The sequence below is a fragment of the Physella acuta genome, unplaced genomic scaffold (assembly GCF_028476545.2).
Source record: "Physella acuta isolate Inbredline_101_S28 unplaced genomic scaffold, ASM2847654v3 ptg000108l, whole genome shotgun sequence".
Lineage (NCBI taxonomy): Eukaryota > Metazoa > Mollusca > Gastropoda > Physidae > Physella > Physella acuta.
Window position 1 is genome coordinate 35,977 of NW_026731628.1, and position 19,737 is coordinate 55,713.

Consider the following 19,737-nt stretch of genomic DNA (forward strand, 5'->3'; position numbering starts at 1 on the left):
CTCGAGACTTTAAAACAACAGATGAATGTTTCAGGCTATAGAACTAGTTCAAGTAGGCCACCGAAAGTTCTAGATCACGGGTTCCCAACCTGGGGGTCGCGAAGGTCTTTCGGGGGGGGGGGGGGGTCGCCAACTGGTATACTAAACCTTAGTAATTTGAAACAAAACATAAATATTTAGAAGAATTATTGAAATTCGGCTTTATTAACATCACTGGAAATGTAATAGAGAAGAAACAAAGCGCACTGTACAAAGTTGTTCTCAGTCACGAATCTATGAAATCTTCAAAACTAAAACGCCATTTGAGACGAGTCATTCGGAACACACCAAAAAAAATATATGGAGTTATTTCGTCGGTAAGAAGCTAGTTGCAAACGCCAGAAACTTGATCGAACATGAAGTTTTCACCAGCATTAGTGCTAGCATCAAATGTAGTCGCGATAGAAAATGCCAAGCCAAAAAAAAAAAAACAATAGGAGAAAATCTCATCAAACGCTGCATGAACGTAAATGTTAAATAACACATTTTTATCGAAATTAAGCTTTCACCATTGTTTGCTTTTCAAGTTGATAAATCAACAGACGTGAGTTCGTGTTCGCAGTTGCTAGTCGGTGTCTATATTCATGCGGATGATAGCAAAGAAGAGTTGCTCTTTTGTGGAGAAAACAAATACGTTTTATGAAACTGGATGATGGGTTAAAACGGCTGTGGGGGTTTGTACGTATCGTGTACCATCTATGTTTAGCTCAAAATCGGGCTTTCAGAAAACAGAAAAGATTTAGCTCCCTAACCACTGCCCTAACCAATCGACATCAAGAGTCCATTGCTAGTATAAGTCGTAAATTATTTAAAATCTTGAGCATTCAAAGAACTGAGCAAAAACATTAATATAGATCACGAGGTTCTGCTCTTCTACACTACAGAACGCTGGCTGTCAAACGAATTGTTGTGAATCGTGTTTTTGAATTGAAATCTGAAATCAAATTGTTCTTGGAAGTGCAAAGGAAACAAGACTTTTTGGTATACTTAAAACGACATAGAGTGCTTGGAGAGAGTATCATACCTAGCAGATGTGTTCGAACATCAAGATAAGCTTAACCTGAAGCTTCAGGGAAAATGAACGAATATTATAACTTTCCATGATAATCTCGGGGCATTTTTATCAAAGCTGCAAAATCGGAAAAGAAAATTAAAATAAATCTTGGAAATATTGTTAACTTGAGAAACTCTGCGGTGTGGTAGATGAATCTGATTGTGAGATAATTAAAATTTTGAAAGAAGCGATTTCTAGGCATCTTGAATCTCTTGAAAAGGAACAGCATCGCTATTTCTCTGAGCTGAAAAAAGAAGAATCTGCATTTACGCATTACCAATTCTTTCTTCCCTTGATGTTGCCAGCATTCCCGATGAGTTACAACAGGGGTCTCCAAACTTTTCAGACCGAGGGCCACATTAACTATCAAATTTCAGTTTAGGGGCCAGTTTCTTCCAGGCATGTCTCTTATTTCTCTGGGCAAAATTCCTCAACCATCACCAACAAACGATTTTTCCTTAGACAAAAAGATCTCCGCGGGCCGGATGAGGGGACTTCGCGGGCCGCATCCGGCCCGCGGGCCGTAGTTTGGAGACCCCTGAGTTACAAGATGAATTCTTTGATTTGCAGAATGATTCCGAGTAAGATGAAAAACGGTACACACAATTTTGCTGTAGTATTAACCATTCATACCCAAACGTAAAATCGATTGACTTTTCGAGAATATAATTTCAACACTATTCATCGATTTAAAAGCAAAATTAAGATAATTATAATGACATAGGTTGGCGTTAACAAAAATTGTTTAAAATTAAAAACTTAACCACGAAGGTTTAGTGAATAGTATGTAATGTCACTCATGCTATTAAAATAGTTATCAAGAGTAGTTCATATTGAAAGTCTACTAGAAAATCTTATTTTAGTGCTTATTAATTTCCATACTAATTTCGACTTTTTAATTCTATTGGGGTCGCGGGTCACTTACTTTTTATAAAAGGGGGTCGCCACTAAAAAAAGGTTGGGAACCACTGTTCTAGATAGTAACTTTTTGATTTACTTTTTCTCAGGACGATTGTGTAGCTAACATGGGAGTAGCAGAAAAAAAGATAATGAGATCTAATTAAGTATTTTTTTTTCACCAATTGCCCCCCTCCCCCCACCCCTCGATAGGAGATTTACACAAACCACCTCGACCATTATTTTTTAACACTGCTGGCAACTATCATCACCGCCCACGCTGTTTTCATGTGCACAAAAAATTACATCTTTATACTTTTAGAGGGTTGACGGAAGAGCTAATGATGACCAACTCCAAATAGTCCCGAGTTCTGACCCCCGGTCTGATGAGACTTGTTAGCTAGGGACAGCAACCAACCAGGAAAGTAAACTTGAAAATGATAAAAAACTAATTCAATACTGAGCACTTGGGTTAACTCATTGAATAAAAATTTGACTAGTAATAATTATGGTGGGGAAATCCCTTTTATATATTTTAATAACAAATATGGAAGAAAGTAAAAGTAAAATCGTCATTAAAAATTTGAAATTATCCGTTGAGAATTTTACAAGTTTGGTGCCCGCATACTTTACAGAGCAATTCAAGTTAGCCTTGGCTGATCCACATGAAGACTTTCTATGTAATCACAGGTCATGTAGATTGTGATAGGGGTCAGGTAAGGACAGTCAACTAAACAGCACTGCCGGTGTAAATAGTTTAGAAACTGTCACTTTTTATCTACTTACTGAGATTAACATGTATAACATTTTCGGTCTGCGGGCGAAGCAGGAAATATTTTCACGTTCAAACAATCTCTGTAAATAAATTAAAATTTCGGCTTCTTTAACATGCACCCAACTCACATCCCTTCTGCTCTTCCCATCCCAATCCCTTCATCCCACACCCCCTCCCAATCCCCCCCCCCCCATTATTCACCACTGTCCTCACCTTTCAACCACTTCCACCCTTTACCACCCTTTTACCCCTACCCCTTTCCACTACCCCCCTTTACCCCTACTTCTTTCCCATTACGCCCCTTTACACCCACCCCTTTCCCACTACCCCCTTTCCCCACCCCTTTCCCACCACCCCCCCCCCCTTTACCCCCACCCCTTTCCCACTACCCCCTTTAGCCCCACCCATCTTTTTTTCTCTTTTAAAAACATCGATTTCCGTTGATTATGGATCCGACAACACTATCCCGTCACATGTTGAGGTCACAGACAGAACTCTGCTTCACCTGCATCGTGTCCCACCAATCCCGAAACGCAACTTTATCGTTCACATCGAAAAAGTAGTCACACCTCAGGTTAAATATTTCTGTCTTTTAAAAACGTCGATTTCTTTGTATAATATTATCTGAGCTCGAACCTCATATAATTAATAAATGAGTAAACTATTAAAACTAACGTCAAACTAGTATAACGAATTAGAATCAATCGCGCGTATTGAGATTTCCTATTGTACATTTTCTATAAGAGAAAAAAATCATGTTGTTCGTACCTGTACCACCCACATGGTATCTATTGCACTTTCATCTCAGCCAGCTTGGTACATCCCATTGTGTGAAAATTTATTGCTTTATATTTTACTTAGAGCTAGTGTAAGGAAGTTACGCGAATATTATTTTGAATTAAATTATTTCCTAATTTAGCCAATTCCTTTGCTAAGCAGACAAAGATTTTTTAAAAGAAATAATTAAGGCCTGAAATAGTTTAGTAAAGAAACTCATTATTGGCCTAGATCCGTAGCTCTAGATCGAAAGCAAAGATGTATATCAGTTATTTAAGGGATACAATATTTTAATAAAGAAACTCAATTATTTATTGTGGGTTTTTTTTGTATTATACATTGTTGTACATTTTTCTTTTTGACTAATTATTTTTTTTTTGGCCTTAAGGCTTTTCTTTCGGTATAAATTGCTTTTTATTTTGATAAGTTCTTATACATTTCAAGTGGCGTCACTTTAAGTCCCTGTTAAAGTCTTTAATTTTTATTTCATTGTTTTAATTGTAATAAATGCAAGAACATTATGTTTTTTACAATCTTTTTTTTAATGAAAAAATAATTTTTACAATTTTGCTTTTTAAAAAATCAGCGTCTATGTTACAAGGACTGTTAAACAGACGACAACTGTATCAAACACTTGAAGCAGACGACAACTGTATCAAACACTTGAAGCAGCCAATAAATGTATCAAACACTTGAAGCAGACGATGACTGTATCAAATACTTGAAGCAGACGATGACTGTATCAAACATTTGAAGCAGGCGATGTCTGTATCAAACACTTGAAGCAGACGATGACTGTATCAAACACTTGAAGCAGACGATGACTGGTAGGCCACTATCCCGTCCACCTCTAACGTCTTTGGCCCCACCTGACTCAAGTTGGACCCGTCACGCTCCAGACGATGGACGCCCCTAAACAAAACGTTGACTATACAAATGACAGCCTATTTTCTCTGTCGTAGGGGGGGGGTTGTGTGCACATTCCCCTCCTCCGACGAAATAGACCTAACAAATTGTTGGTCTATATTACATAGATAATATAAACTTTAAACAGTGTCACTCCCCCCCACCCCAAATGAAATGTAAGTGTCGTACCTTTCCCCAGAAGGACGAAGTAGAACGATGTCTTAAAGAAACCCGATTTGTAACTCTATAGGAACATATATACTAAAGGGTTAGTAGGTCTATAACTTACATTTGTCAGAAAAAAATACAAATTACGACACTACATACCCAGTGTTGCCACTATTGTGTAACTAATTAAAATTTATACACTACACACTCTCTGTGTTGTCACTATTGTGTAACTAATTAAAATTTACACACTACACGCTCTGTGTTGCCACTATTGTGTAACTAATTAAAATTTACACACTACACACTCTCTGTGTTGTCACTATTGTGTAACTAATAAACAATTACACACTACACACTCTCTGTGTTGCCAATATTGTGTAACTAATAAACAATTACACACTACACACTCTCTGTGTTGCCAATATTGTGTAACTAATAAACAATTACACACTACACACTCTCTGTGTTGCCAATACTGTGTAACTAATTAAAATGTACACACTACACGCTCTCTGTGTTGTCACTATTGTGTAACTAATTAAAATGTACACACTACACACTCTCTGTGTTGTCACTATTGTGTAACTAATTAAAATGTACACACTACACACTCTCTGTGTTGTCACTATTGTGTAACTAATTAAAATGTACACACTACACACTCTCTGTGTTGTCACTATTGTGTAACTAATTAAAATGTACACACTACACACTCTCTGTGTTGTCACTATTGTGTAACTAATTAAAATTTACATACTACACACTCTCTGTGTTGCCAATACTGTGTAACTAATTAAAATGTACACACTACACACCCGCTGTGTTGATCGCTGAAAAAAATATGTGATGACGTCAGAGTAAAGCCAAGAAACTGGACGCTGTCGTCAGCAAACAGCAACTTCCGATTCTTGCCGTCACTGTCCATCACCTCGATTCTATGGGTGCCAGCATCACAGAAGTAAAGTTGTCTAGCTGCCAAAAACAGGACACGTAGCTTAAGACATGATTCCTATACAACTATGGTGAGGCTATAGAAATTAGTTCGTTTTGCTAGAACAATGAATATAAAACTAAGTTAGGGCTGGAACAATATTCAAACACGATATTGTCAGATAAAGGAATGTAACAGTATTAATATAACAACGTAATTATCGCAGAAGTCAGTGTAAGAACAATGCATTGAAAAATATTAAAAAGTTGATAAAGCTTTAAAAAATGGTATCGCTAAAATATTGACACATGAAATAATTTATTTTTCACTATCCAAATGACACTTTATTATATAAACCGGGAGCGATCTCCCCTAAACTTTCTTGATTATTCTTATATAAAAAAACAGGGGATGGGAACTCGGGATATAGACATGAGTTTTAATCCATTTTAAATACTTAAACTTTTTAAAATAGAATAAAATCTCGTAGACAAAAGAATTGCACACCAGTGAACGCCAAATGAAATGTGCATAATAGTGCAGAATATTATTAGTACTTTATAAATTTACATTTTTTTTTTTTTTTTGAGAAATCTGAAATAGCGTAAATTAGTACTCCGGTCAACGGAAATTACTCAAAATTTGACAGAAGGTATAGAATTAGATTTTTTACTAACATGTGAAATTTCATTTATCTATCTAAAATAGTACTCAAGTTATAGGCTTTTGATAAATTCAAAATAAAAAAGTACCACTTCCGGTTATCGGAAATCACTCAAAATTCGATATGGATCTACGATTTTGATAAAATACTTATATATGAAATTTCATCAACCTAGCTGTAACGGTACTCAAGTTATCGTGTTAACAGACACACACACAGACATACACAGATACATAAGCACAGACATACGGACAAGATTGCAAAATTATGTTTTTCCGTAACAGTGAGGTGTAAAACGTCGAGATTTGCAAAAAATATCTCAACTTTTTTTTTGCACGATTACAAGACTTTCTCTATACTTCGTATATACAAGAAAGTAAAAAAAACATCTCCTTTATGATCTAAACGTAGCAAGGTACTTATATATTACTAAGATACAGATACCAACTTTTCTGATCAAAGGCCAAGGCCACGGGTTGAAGCAGCATGGTCGAAGCAAGAACCTGCCTGTTGTTGCCTTCATAATCAGCGCTCTCTATGCTGGCACCAGCTCCAACGGTCGACCAGTAGACTGTCCTGGGGATGGTTTAGTCTCAGATTAAAAATTGTAGTGTTGCTCTACTAGACAATTTAGTCTCATGTTATAGATTGTAGAATCTTGCTCTACTAGACGGTTTAGTCTCAGGTTATAGATTGTACAATCTTGCTCTACAAGACGGTTTAGTTTCAGATTAAAGATTGTAGAATCTTGCTCTACTAGACGGTTAAGTCTCAGTGTAGTCTTGCTGTACAAGAGTCTACACAAACTCTGCCAGATTACATGTGCATACCGGTGCTTCGCCACGGTAAATATTTTTTAAAAGTACCAATTTGGGAACAGAACAAAAGTAAACATAACACAAACACGAACACAACACGAACAGAACACAAACAAAACATAAACATAAACACAACACAACACAAACAGAAAAAGAATACACAAACACAAAAGAAAACACAAACACAAGGAAAACACAAACACGACACAATCACAAAATAAAATATGAACACAAAAGAAAACTACTACACAAACACAAAAGAAAACAAAAACAGTTCAAACACAAACGAAACACAAACCTAATACACAAACGTAAACACAAAACAAAAAGCAAATGCAAAAAGAACACACACGAAAACACAAATACAATGCAAGCGCAAAAAAACGAAAAAACAAACACACCACTCATAACGTAAACACAACTTAAATGCAAACATAAACGCATAGTGCTCAAAGTCTAGCCCGTGGCGCGAAATTGCACCCTGATTCAGTGAATGACTATAAAACCCCTCGCAAACCGAAAGATAGAATAATGATTAGTCAACATTACGTTCAGTGTATAAAAATAAACGAAAGGCAGTATTTAAAATATCCGCGTTTTACCTACCATATTGCACTTTATCAATTCATGCATTGTTTTTAAGTACTTTAAATTTAAAAAATTCGCAATAGAGTTTCATAACTAAAAACTATTGCGCACCTAATGAACGTGATGACGCGTGTATAAAGTTGCGGAATCGTTGATTAAAAATTATAATCAGTAAACAGTACGCTCAGTGAATAAAATAAAAATATATAAAAGATAGCCTTTTATCAATCAATGCTAATTATAATATTCCAACAATAATGTCCTCATACACGTCTGCAGAATTTACATTCACATTTTGATAATTATATTACTCAAACAATAATTCCCTCTTGGAGATTTTGCATTCACATTTTTTTTAATTAGAGTGAGTTGAATTTATTTTAAAATTACCTCCCCTAGTATAACTATTAAAGATTTTAATTAATTAGTTTTTTCGACCCTACTATTATGAAAATGTATCCACTCTTTTAGGAATCTAAACGAAAATTATATTTGACATTAATCCGTTTAATATGTTTTAGTGTGTATTTAATAATTTCTTCACGTTATTCGAAAGTGTAAAAACTGTGGTAACTATACAATAAATTTAAGTCGTTATATAAAAAACCCTACTCTCTTATTTATAATAAGTCAATGCGATGCAATGTAAAAGCACTGCTTTGTGCGATGTATATTTTAATGGTTTCAAAATCTATAGCGATGACGGAAGTAAGGAAGGACTGACACACTACCAGCAGCGATATATATATATATATATATATATATATATATATATATATATATATATATATATATATATATATATATATATATATATATATATATATATATATATATATATATACAAAAAAGCGAAAATATAATTTTAACATTGTGGTGAATTTATAGTATCTTAACATAACTTAAGCACCATTTTTACTATCTCGTTTTAGACCTTCCAGAGTTGGAAAAACTTAATTATATGTATTATATCAAATTTGAAGCCCTGTATCAACTTTTCGTCGATTTCCGGTAATTGGAAAAGGAACTTATTCTACTTTAGGTTATTCAAAAGGCTATTTCACTTGTAGAAGATTTTTTTTTTCTGTCAAATTTTGAATAATTTCCGGTGACCGGAAGTAGTACTTTACCCTATTTCCAATTTCTCTGAAAACGCATATGAATTTATTTTTAACTTAATTCCTTAATCTTTCTTTATAAAAACTAGCTGTCTCGGCAAGGCCCTGCACTGGCCTGTGTGGAAAAAAAATACATCTGTAAAGGACGATGACTTGTGTTTAAGCAGTTTATACCCGGCTTTGCCGTTTGAGACAATAAAATATAACCCTACACCTAACTATAACTCTAAATTTAACCTAACCACAACTAAAACCTAAACTCTATCGCAAACACAAACACAAACACAAACACAAACACTAAAGATCGTTGTGATAGAACCACCAACTCACTGGTTGGTCTGGTCTAAGGTCACAGCGTGAGGCTCGTCATCCAGCGAGACGACAGGTTCAGGGTCGGTGCCAGTCGTGTAGGCTCTGGTGATGTTTCTGTTGGTGGCGTCAGTCATAAACAGGAGGTTCCTCGAGGAGTCAACGGCGATACCATTCACAAGAGCTGTCACAGAAGAGGGCGAAATGTTAGTGGTGTTTAACTTCATAAACGTAACTGTAAGTAATGATGTTAAACTTCACTAGTCATTTAACACATTCTTTTTATATATTGAAAAAATAATTTGTATGAATGAAACAAGTTAAAACAAAATCGCACAATCAGTGACAAAAGATGCTCTAGTTAAACGGAACATAGAAAAGTTATAGAAAAGTTAAAGATGACAATTTTAATTGACTGGACAAAACAAAAGTAGACGAGAGCACTCACGCGGACAAGCGACTGACCTTGAATCCACATGAGCGGGTAGGCGGGCCCAGTAGTCTGGACGTCTTGGCACCAGATCTCCGAGTTTAGGCCGTCAGACGAGTTGACGTAGAGAAGGCTGTAGACCCGTTGGTACATGGGCTCGAAGGTCAAGGCCACAGGTCTGATGGAAGAAGTCAAGCGTGGCGCGTACAGCAACGCGTAGCTGGTTGATACAAAGGTTCAATGGGTCAGTGGAGTGTGTGTTAGTCAAGTAGATCTGTATCAACTAATCTTAACGTGTCTATCAACTCACTAAAATGTGTCCTTATCAACTCACCTAGCTATACCCTCATCAACTCACCTAAATGAATCCTTATCAATTCACCTACATGTGTCCTTTTCAACTGACATAATTGTGTCTATCACCTCACCTAAATGAATGCTTATCAACTCACCTAAATGTGTCTATCACCTCACCTAGTTGTGCCTATCAACTGACCTAAACGTGTCCAGGTCCATGCGCACTATACCGCCTCTAAACGTCCTGTCTGCCAACAACAAAAAGTTATCCAAGATGCCGGCTAGTCAAAAAAAAAAACAACACAAAATTAAAAACTCTCATCAAGGATAAAATAATTGAATAAAAAGAAGAAACCTAACAGTCGGCTTCTTCTCAAATCGGTAAAGGTGACAGAGTGGGGAAAGGGGGGGGGGGCTATAGTGGCGTTTATTGTCCTCATTTCACACTGTCGGAAGCTGTCTATGGTCGCAGTCCATCGCGGGTCGTTTTTTACGAACTATCATCTGGTAGCTATAGATGGTCGCAGTCCATAGGTGGGCCATCAAGTAAAAGTCGCGTTTCAGTGTTTAGGTTTTTTTTACTTTTTCGTATAGAGAAAGTCTTGTAATCGTGCAAAAACAAAAAAATCGAGATTTTTGGAAATCTCGACGTTTTACAACTCACTGATACGGAAAAACATAATTTTGCAATCTTGTCTGTATGTCTGTGTGTCTGTGTGTCTGTCTGTCTGTGTGTAAACACGATAACTTGAGTGCCGCTAAAGCTAGGTTGATGAAATTTCATATATAAGTATTTTATCAAAATCGTAGATCCTGATTAACTTTTGAGCGATTTCCGATAACCGGAAGTGGTACTTTTTCTACTTTGAATTTTTCAAAAGCCTATAACTTGAGTACTCTTTCAGATAGATAAATGAAATTTCACATGTAAGTAAAAAATCTAATTCTCTACCTTCTGTCAAATTTTGAGTAATTTCCGTTGACCGGAAGTACTAATTTACGCTATTTTCGATTTCTCAAAAAATGCATGTAAATTTATAAAGTACTAATAATATTGCGCACTATTGCGCACATTTTGTTTTGGCGTTCGCTTGGTGCGCAATTCTTTTTCTATGAGATTCTATTCTATATTTAAAAGTTTAAGTAATTAAAAATCATGTCTATATTTCAAGTTATATAAGAATACTAGCCGTCCCGGCCAGGCCCTGCTCTGGCTTCTGTGAAAAACCTTTCTTTTAAAGACCATTACCTGTGTGTTTAGTAATCATCATAAACCCGGCATTGCCCACCCAAACCACAACCAACCAAAACCAAAACAACAAAACGCAAACATAACGCTAACACAACTACAAATACAAACGAAAACAAAAACTTAACAACAAACACAACCACACCCACAAACACCAATACAAACACAAAGAAAAAACAAACAAAAAAGCAAACGAAAACAAAAACCTAACAACAAACCCAACCACAAACACCAATACCAACAAAAAAAAAAATCAACGAAAAAAGCAAACGAAAACAAACCAAATCCAAACGCAAAACCAACCAAAAACACAAATACAAACCCAAACAAAAAAAAACACAAACAAAAACGAAAAAAGAAAGAACAAAAACGAACCAAATTAAAACGCAACCACTAACGCTAACCCACCTAAACACAAAGAAAACACTAACGCGAACATAAACGCCCGGGGCGGAATCACCTGTTTTAGCTTAATGAACGACTATAGTACCCCAACTTATTCACAGTCTTTTGCACTCACTTAAACGAACGCGCCTGTTTCAATTTAATAAACAATTTTAATACTCCAAGCTTATCCGTAAAATACCTACAACATTTGCACTTGATCAATCCCCGCTAATTATGTAATTATTTTTTTTCCCAACACCAAAACAAAGTAATTAAAAAGTAAATTATTTTCACGGAATGCAATGGGTTTTTATAAAGGGAAGTAATTGTGTTTTTCCTAATTTATCAAAGGGAAGTAAGTGCTATAGGACTAAATAAAGACATAATTAGAATTTTTGTAAAAGATGATATTTTTTTTAAAACTTGTGTTTAATGAACATGCCGACAATTATTACTATAATTTGAAAAATGAAAATGATTTCCCAACACTTTCAATGGTAATTTTTTAGCTCATAAATTTAGACAAATGCGCACGATAATTTTTCTAACACTTAAAATCGTACAATTCCAACGACATACAAATGCATTACATGCAGAACTGAGCTTTATATATTAGATTCGAGAAAGTATAGGGGAGATCACTCCCGGTTTATTTCAATTATGACACTGATACACGACTTATACTTAAGTTTTGCACACGGTCACCAGATGGTTTGAACGAACATGTATCTTTCACCTAACCAACCCCCCCCCCCCCCATACACCACGCTCCATCCCCACCCTATACGGTATCACAGCGTCCTTCTTCACGCGTCTTTTCTTTTGGATATCGTGGCATTTCGTCAAGTCGTGTTTTCACTGTCGAGCTAAGTCCAAAATCGTGGTACTGTTTGTCTTTTCTGTCTAATTTGTGAACAGACTGTTGTGTGCTGACGAAGACCTTGGGTCGAAACGTCAATTATATTTGTAACTGTCTTTAAATTGTGAGGTAACTAACACTCTCTGTTTTATTACTCACTGAATACACACAGCACCTGCCACCATACTGACTGTGATTGCACACAACACCTGCCACAGTACTCCCTGAATACAAACAACACCTGCCACAGTACTCACTGAATACAAACAACACCTGCCACAGTACTCACTGAATACAAACAACACCTGCCACAGTACTCCCTGAATACAAACAACACCTGCCACAGTACTCACTGAATACAAACGACACCTGCCACAGTACTCACTGAATACACACACCACCTGCCTCAGTACTCACTTACTACACACAGCACCTGCCACAGTACTCACTGAATACAAACAACACCTGCCACAGTACTCACTGTGATTGCATACAACACCTGCCACAGTACTCACTGTAATTGCACACAACACCTGCACTCTCCAGGGTGGGGCAAGCGTGCAGGCTCCAGTCGCCAGCAGACAGTGCACAGTCCAGCAGATGGTCTTCGTCACCCTGACAGGTCAGCCCGTCCAGGTTGGCCACGCCCAGCCCCGTCCCCGCAGTGCTCTTGTTCACGGCCTTGGAACCTTCTCTGGAAACGTTTTCAATGATTGGTCAGCACAACCAGAGGCGTAGCTAGAAGGGGCGTGAAGGGGGGGGGGGCGCCCCGGGCGCAGACCGTAGGGAGCCGCCAAAACGGGTGGGAAAAAATTTAAAGCTGATTTTTTTTTACTGAAATTGAAATTTCGCCCCGGGCGCCGGGAAGGGTAGCTACGCCTCTGAACACAACGTGAATATTGTTTCTGTTAATCACACATTTGCCTGAATAAACCAAGCTACCATATGCAGTTTCGTTCAGTTATTTTCTTGGGGTGGTGGAACTTGAAACTTTGGAAGGGGGCGGTGTATTGCTCCGGGGTGAGAGATGCTTAAAAGAAACACTGGCCATAACCTATTGCCTCACTGACCTACTGTAGCCCATCATGTGACAAGCAACTTGGGCAGCGTCATCATCCCAGCCGTTGACGCAAAGAGTCGACCAGACGCCGTTAACAAAGACCTCGACCTGTCCCAACACAGCTAGCCTGACGTACGTGTTGTTCTTGGTGACGTTGTCCGGATTCACGGCATCAGGTTCTACAGTAGGGTTGGATATCAGATCTCTGACCAAACATTCAAATCGTGGAGAGTTGGATCACGTATCTCAGACAAAACATTAAGACCATTTTGGGTTTGATAACAGATCACAGAGAAAACATTCAAATCGTGGAGAGTTGGATTACAGATCTCAGACCAACCATACATACCTTTAACCCACCAAACATTTACTATGTAATCTTACCCATGCTTAACACCAATCAACCTTAACTTAGACAAACCTTTGTCCCTTCTATCCTTAAAACTTGCTGAACCTTAACACTACATTAATTAAACATCGCCTTCACCCCAACTCATCTAAAACGCTTCAAACCTTAGTTTAATCAAACCTTGACTTAATCCCACCAAAATTTAACCCCACTTTACCTTAACCCCATTTCACCTTAACCCAACCTCACCTTAACCCCATCAAACATTAATCCCGCCAAACCTTACCCCCACCTAACCTTACCCCCCCCCCCTCCACCTAACCATAACTACACGACTAACTTGTGCCACAAATCTCCCTGTTACACTCGTCAGTTTTGCAACATTTCTTGCAGGTCGTGACGTCAGTAACGGCTCCGGTATCTTCTCTCTTGCCTATGATCACAGACCCAGCCAGTTTGTCACAGTGCTGTAGAGGATATAAACAGTGGAGTAACTACCCCTCCTTGGGGAGCTAACGTTTTCCCGAAAGATACTTTCCCGAAATATACTTTCCCGAGTGCCGTTTGCCCCAAAGGCCGATTTCCAGAATGGACACTTGCCCGAATGCGACAAACGCCTGAATGGACACTTGCCTGCTCTTAAAATTTCGGCAAAGGTATCGCCTTTCCCCACGCTAATACCGCATGCTATTTTCAAGAACGGATAGGAATGCAATAATTCATGAATTCATTTCTTTTTAATACGGTGGATCCAGGCAAGATGTAATGCAATCAAGTAAAAGTATTTAATCTCACAGTTTGAAGTTGAGAGAATCGTAAGAATCGTACAAAGATCTAGTTACGTCATTTCTTAACAAAACCTGGCTAGTGAAATCATACATTACGCGTTAATATTCTAAGTGTTTAACGACGTATCTAATCGCCGTTCCGTTGTAAATTCTTTCCATTTACCATGGCGAAAAAAACTCCCCACCCACACCTTTTTCTCATTTTACTGTTACACAATACACTTTAATACATTTGGGTTTTTTAAAAGTGTTAAAATGTTATCTACTCACCAACCCTGTACAAATCCTTGCAATTTTTGTTGGCGAAAAAACGCCCCCCCCCCCCTCCCCTCCATCTTGGACAAAGTTGGTAGAGTAGGTTTTAACGTCACTACCTTTTTACGATTGCACAATCGTACGATCCGTTTTAATACACTTTGTTTCTTTCATAAGTGATAAAGTTTAACAAATTACCAAACCAGAGTAATTCCTTCCTATTTTATTCGGGGAGAAAGCATTCTCCCCCCCCCCCCCTTCTCCTTTCCAGATTTAGGAAAAGCTGGAAAGCAGTTTTTGACAGTCACTGTTTCTTAATAGTATATGTTTTAAATTCAAACAATAAAAGAAAAATCACTTAAATCACTATGTAAAGGCTTTTAGCCGTTCATTTTCTCAACTTTGGACGTTATACTTCAACACTGCAGCTTAAAATGAGGTTTGAATTTTTTTCTCCCCTTTTTGTGCCCCCTCCCCATCCCCCATATCTAGAAGTAGAGTTGTACCAGCAAAACAAGGGATGTGTCCTGGTTAGTATAACGTGTAAACCCTACATTTTACATTGGCCGGTAAAGAAGTACTTTTTAGAACGGTAAAATGTTTAAGGTCATACATGTTGGTGAGTAGTAAAAGTGGCGTTATGAACGTTCTCTGGATGGCTTCAGTAACCCCTCACTGTAATGTCTACTTGACTGCTGTCTATAACTGATGTTTATTTTTAAATTAAATCAACAATATTTCCTCAATCGCTGCACTTATTCTAAGCCAAATAAATTAAAATGATAACCTACCACGGCGTCTTGACAATCCAGAAAATATAAACTGTTATTTCTCTCTGTTACTTTCACCTCAGCATAACACAGCTGAAATGATAAAAGAAAATATCTTTGGACAAAAAACGATCCGTGACATAATAAAGTGGTTCTAAAAAATTTATTGTACTCAATCCTTATGTATTAAGGCTTTTCTATTGCATGTATTAGCGGGAAGGTCGAATTTCTTGTAAGACTTGCCAAATAAAAAGTTTTTATGTTTAATCACACTGAGTACTGTGGCAGTTTCACAATAACTTCTTGCGTGTGGGGGGAGTGTGGTTTTACGTGTGGTGGTGTTGTAAAACTATGTATGATCTAGCTACAGCTTGACTGCTTCAACTAGTTGTTTTACAGATCCAGCTACTTCGTGACTGCTTCAACTAGTTGTTTTACAGATCTAGCTACTTCGTGACTGCTTTACTAGTAGTTTTACAGATCTAGCTACTTCGTGACTGCTTCAACTAGTTGTTTTACAGATCCAGGTACTTCGTGACTGCTTTACTAGTAGTTTTACAGATCTAGCTACTTCGTGACTGCTTCAACTAGTTGTTTTACAGATCCAGGTACTTCGTGAATGCTTCAACTAGTTGTTTTACAGATCTAGCTACTTCGTGACTGCTTCAACTAGTTGTTTTACAGATCCATTTTATTTCGTGACTGCTTCAACTAGTTGTTTTACAGATCTAGCTACTTCGTGACTGCTTCAACTAGTAGTTTTACAGATCTAGCTACTTCGTGACTGCTTCAACTAGTTGTTTTACAGATCTAGCTACTTCGTGACTGCTTCAACTAGTTGTTTTACAGATCTAGCTACTTCGTGACTGCTTCAACTAGTTTTACATATCCAGGTACTTTGTGACTGCTTCATATAGTTGGTCATACAGATCTAGCTACACCTTGACCGCTCTAATGATACCGCCGTTACTAACAGCGTGAACGTCATGCAACCATTTACCTGGCCACATGAAACTTTACCTGATAGGTCGAGCACTTGGTCCGTGTGTGGCACAGGCTTGGGTCCTCGACAGCAAGGCAGTATATGCAGGAAAACGTTGTCTCTGTGGGCAACATCAGGTTAACTTAGGTTTAACATGGGGCAACATCAGGTTAACTTAGGTAGGTTTAACATGGGGCAACAGTAGGTTAACTTAGGTAGGTTTAACATAGGGCAACATAAAGTTAACTTAGGTAGGTTTAACATGAGGCAACATCAGGTTAACGTTGGTAGGTTTAATATGGGACAACATAAGGTTAACTTAGGTAGGTTAAACATGGGGCACATCAGGTTAACTTAGGTAGGTTTAACATGGGGCAACTTCAGGTTAACTTAGGTAGGTTTAACGAGGGGCAACATAAAGTCAACTTAAGTAGGTTTAACATGGGGCAACAGCAGGTTAACTAAGGTAGGTTTAACATGGGGCAACATCAGGTTAACTTAGGTAGGTTTAACATGGAACAACATCAGGTTAACTTGGGTAGGTTTAATATTGGGCAACAAAAGGTATACTTTGGTGGGTTTAATGTTGGGATACAGAAGGTTAACTTAGGTAGGTTTAACATGGGGCACATCAGGTTTACGTAGGTAAACCTACATAGGTAGGTTTAACTTGAGACGACATCAGGTTAACTTTGGTAGATTTAACATGGGGCAACATCAGGTTAGCTTAGGTAGGTTTAACATAGGGTAACATCGGGTTAACTTAGGTAGGTTTAACATAGGGCAACATAAGGTTAACTTAGGTAGGTTAAACATTAGGCAACATCAGGTTAACTTAGGTAGGTTTAATATGGGGCAACAAAAGGATAACTTTGGTGGGTTTAATGTTGGGATACAGATGGTTAACTAAGGTAGGTTTAACATGGGGCACATCAGGTTAACTTAGGTAGGTTTAACATGGGGCAACTTCAGGTTAACTTAGGTAGGATTAACGAGGGGCAACATAAAGTTAACTTAAGTAGGTTTAATATGAGGTAACCTCAGGTTAACGTTAGTAGGTTTAACATGGGGCAACATCAGGTTAACTTTGGTAGGTTTAACATGGGGCAACATCAGGTTAACTTAGGTAGGTTTAACATGGGGCAACAGCAGGTTAACTAAGTTAGGTTTAACATGGGGCAACATCAGGTTAACTTGGGTAGGTTTAATATAGGGCAACAAAAGGTATACGTTGGTGGGTTTAATGTTGGGATACAGAAGGTTAACTTAGGTAGGTTTAACATGGGACACATCAGGTTTACGTAGGTAGGTTTAACATGGGGTATCATCGGGTTAACATAGGTAGGCTTAACATGGGGTAACATCAGGTTAACTTAGGTAGGTAAAATGTTAGGATGCAGCAGGTTAACTTAGGTAGGTTTAACATGAGGCACATCAGGTTAGCTTAGCTAGGTTTAACATGGGGTATCATCAGGTTAACTTAGGTAGGTAAAATGTTAGGATGCAGCAGGTTAACTTAGGTAGGTTTAACGTGGGGAAACATAAGGTTAACTTAGGTAGGTTTAACGTTGAGATACATCAGGTTAACTTAAGTAGGTTTAACATTGTGCAATTTCAGGTTAACTTAGGGAGGTTTAACAAGCGGCAACATAAGGTTAACTTTGGTGGGTTTAATGTTGGGATACAGCAGGTTAACTTAGGTAGGTTTAACATGGGGCAACATCAGGTGAACTTTGGTAGGGTTAACACACACACATGGGGCTACATAACGTTAACTTAGGTAGGGCTAACATGGTGCAACATCAGGTTAACTTAGGTAGGTTTAACTTGAGACGACATCAGGTTAACTTTGGTAGATTTAACATGGGGCAACATCAGGTTAGCTTAGGTAGGTTTAACATAGGGCAACATCAGGTAAACTTAGGTAGGTTTAATATGGGGCAACAAAAGGATAACTTTGGTGGGTTTAATGTTGGGATACAGAAGGTTAACTTAGGTAGGTTAAACATGGGGCTCATCAGGTTAACTTAGGTAGGTTTAACATGGTGTATCATCAGGTTAACTTAGGTAGGTTTAACGTTGGGATACATCAGGTTAACTAATGTAGGTTTAACTTGAGACAACATCAGGTTAACTTTGGTAGGTTTAACATTGGGCAATTTCAGGTTAACTTTGGTAGGTTTAACATGAAGAAACATTAGGTTAATTTAGGTAGGTTGAACATCGAGCAATATCAGGTGAACTTTGGTAGGTTTAACACACACACACACACATGGGGCAACATAAGGTTAACTTAGGTAGGTTTAACTTGAGACGACATCAGGTTAACTTTTGTAGATTTAACATGGGGCAACATCAGGTTAACTTAGGTAGGTTTAACATAGGGTAACATAAGGTTAACTTAGGTAGGTTAAACATGAGGCAACATCAGGTTAACTTAGATAGGTTTAATATGGGGCAACAAAAGGATAACTTTGGTGGGTTTAATGTTGGGATACAGAAGGTTAACTTAGGTTTATCATGGGGCGCATCAGGTTAACTTAGGTAGGTTTAACATGGGGTATCATCAGGTTAACTTAGGTAGGTTTAACATGGGGAAACATAAGGTTAACTTTGGTAGGTTTAACATTGGGCAATTTCAGGTTAACTTAGGTAGGTTTAACATGAGGAAACATCAGGTTAACTTGGGAAGGTTTAACAGTGGGCAACATAAGGTTAACTTTGGTGGGTTTAATGTTGGGATACAGCAGGTTAACTTAGGTAGGTTTAACATGGGGCACGTCAGGTTAACTTAAGTAGGTATAACATGGGGCAACATCAGGTTAACTTAGGTAGGTTTAACATGGGGAAATATCAGGTTAACTTATGTAGGTTTAAAGTTGGACAACATTCTCCAACATAAATACAAGGTAACCATAGATTTTATGATGACCACTTACCAACCAACGCCGACATAAACTGAACCAGCAATACAACAACAACAAGATATGAACACTCCATCTTGACTACAGCGGTACTAACAGATCTAGTTCCACGAGACTTTAAAACAACAGATGAATGTTTCAGGCTATAGAACTAGTTCAAGTAGGCCACCGAAAGTTCTAGATAGTAACTCTTTTGATTTACTTTTTCTCAGGACGATTGTGTAGCTAACATGGGAGTAGCAGAAAAGATAATGAGATCTAATTAAATCTTTATTTTCACCAATTGCCCCCCCCCCCCCCCCACCCCTCGATAGGAGATTTACACAAACCACCGCGGCAT

At 37.8% G+C, this 19,737-nt stretch overlaps 1 protein-coding gene across 1 annotated transcript; it reads right to left on the reverse strand.

Moving 5' to 3' along the window:
* Positions 1 to 4,094: 4,094 nt before the first annotated feature.
* LOC131934022 (pro-epidermal growth factor-like) lies at positions 4,095 to 19,533 on the reverse strand. The gene is made up of 12 exons (XM_059290449.1): positions 19,413 to 19,533; positions 16,512 to 16,594; positions 15,513 to 15,584; positions 14,019 to 14,145; positions 13,340 to 13,508; positions 12,785 to 12,963; positions 9,974 to 10,055; positions 9,513 to 9,697; positions 9,069 to 9,231; positions 6,663 to 6,790; positions 5,435 to 5,591; positions 4,095 to 4,454 (listed from the first exon to the last, which is right to left on the reverse strand). The coding sequence occupies exons 1-12, from the start codon at positions 19,471 to 19,473 to the stop codon at positions 4,343 to 4,345; spliced, it is 1,518 nt and encodes a 505-aa protein (XP_059146432.1). The 5' UTR covers positions 19,474 to 19,533; the 3' UTR covers positions 4,095 to 4,342.
* Between the last annotated feature and the right edge of the window lie 204 nt (positions 19,534 to 19,737).

Bases quoted from the DNA above. Each gene is read 5' to 3' on its own strand.
- LOC131934022 (XM_059290449.1), bottom strand. From the start codon at position 19,473: ATGGAGTGTTCATATCTTGTTGTTGTTGTATTGCTGGTTCAGTTTATG. The intron at 15,585-16,511 runs GTAAAGTTTCAT...TTATCATTTCAG, and splicing joins CCAAGTGCTCGACCTATCAG to CTGTGTTATGCTGAGGTGAA. The intron at 14,146-15,512 runs GTAGGTTATCAT...TATCCTCTACAG, and splicing joins TGGATTGTCAAGACGCCGTG to CACTGTGACAAACTGGCTGG.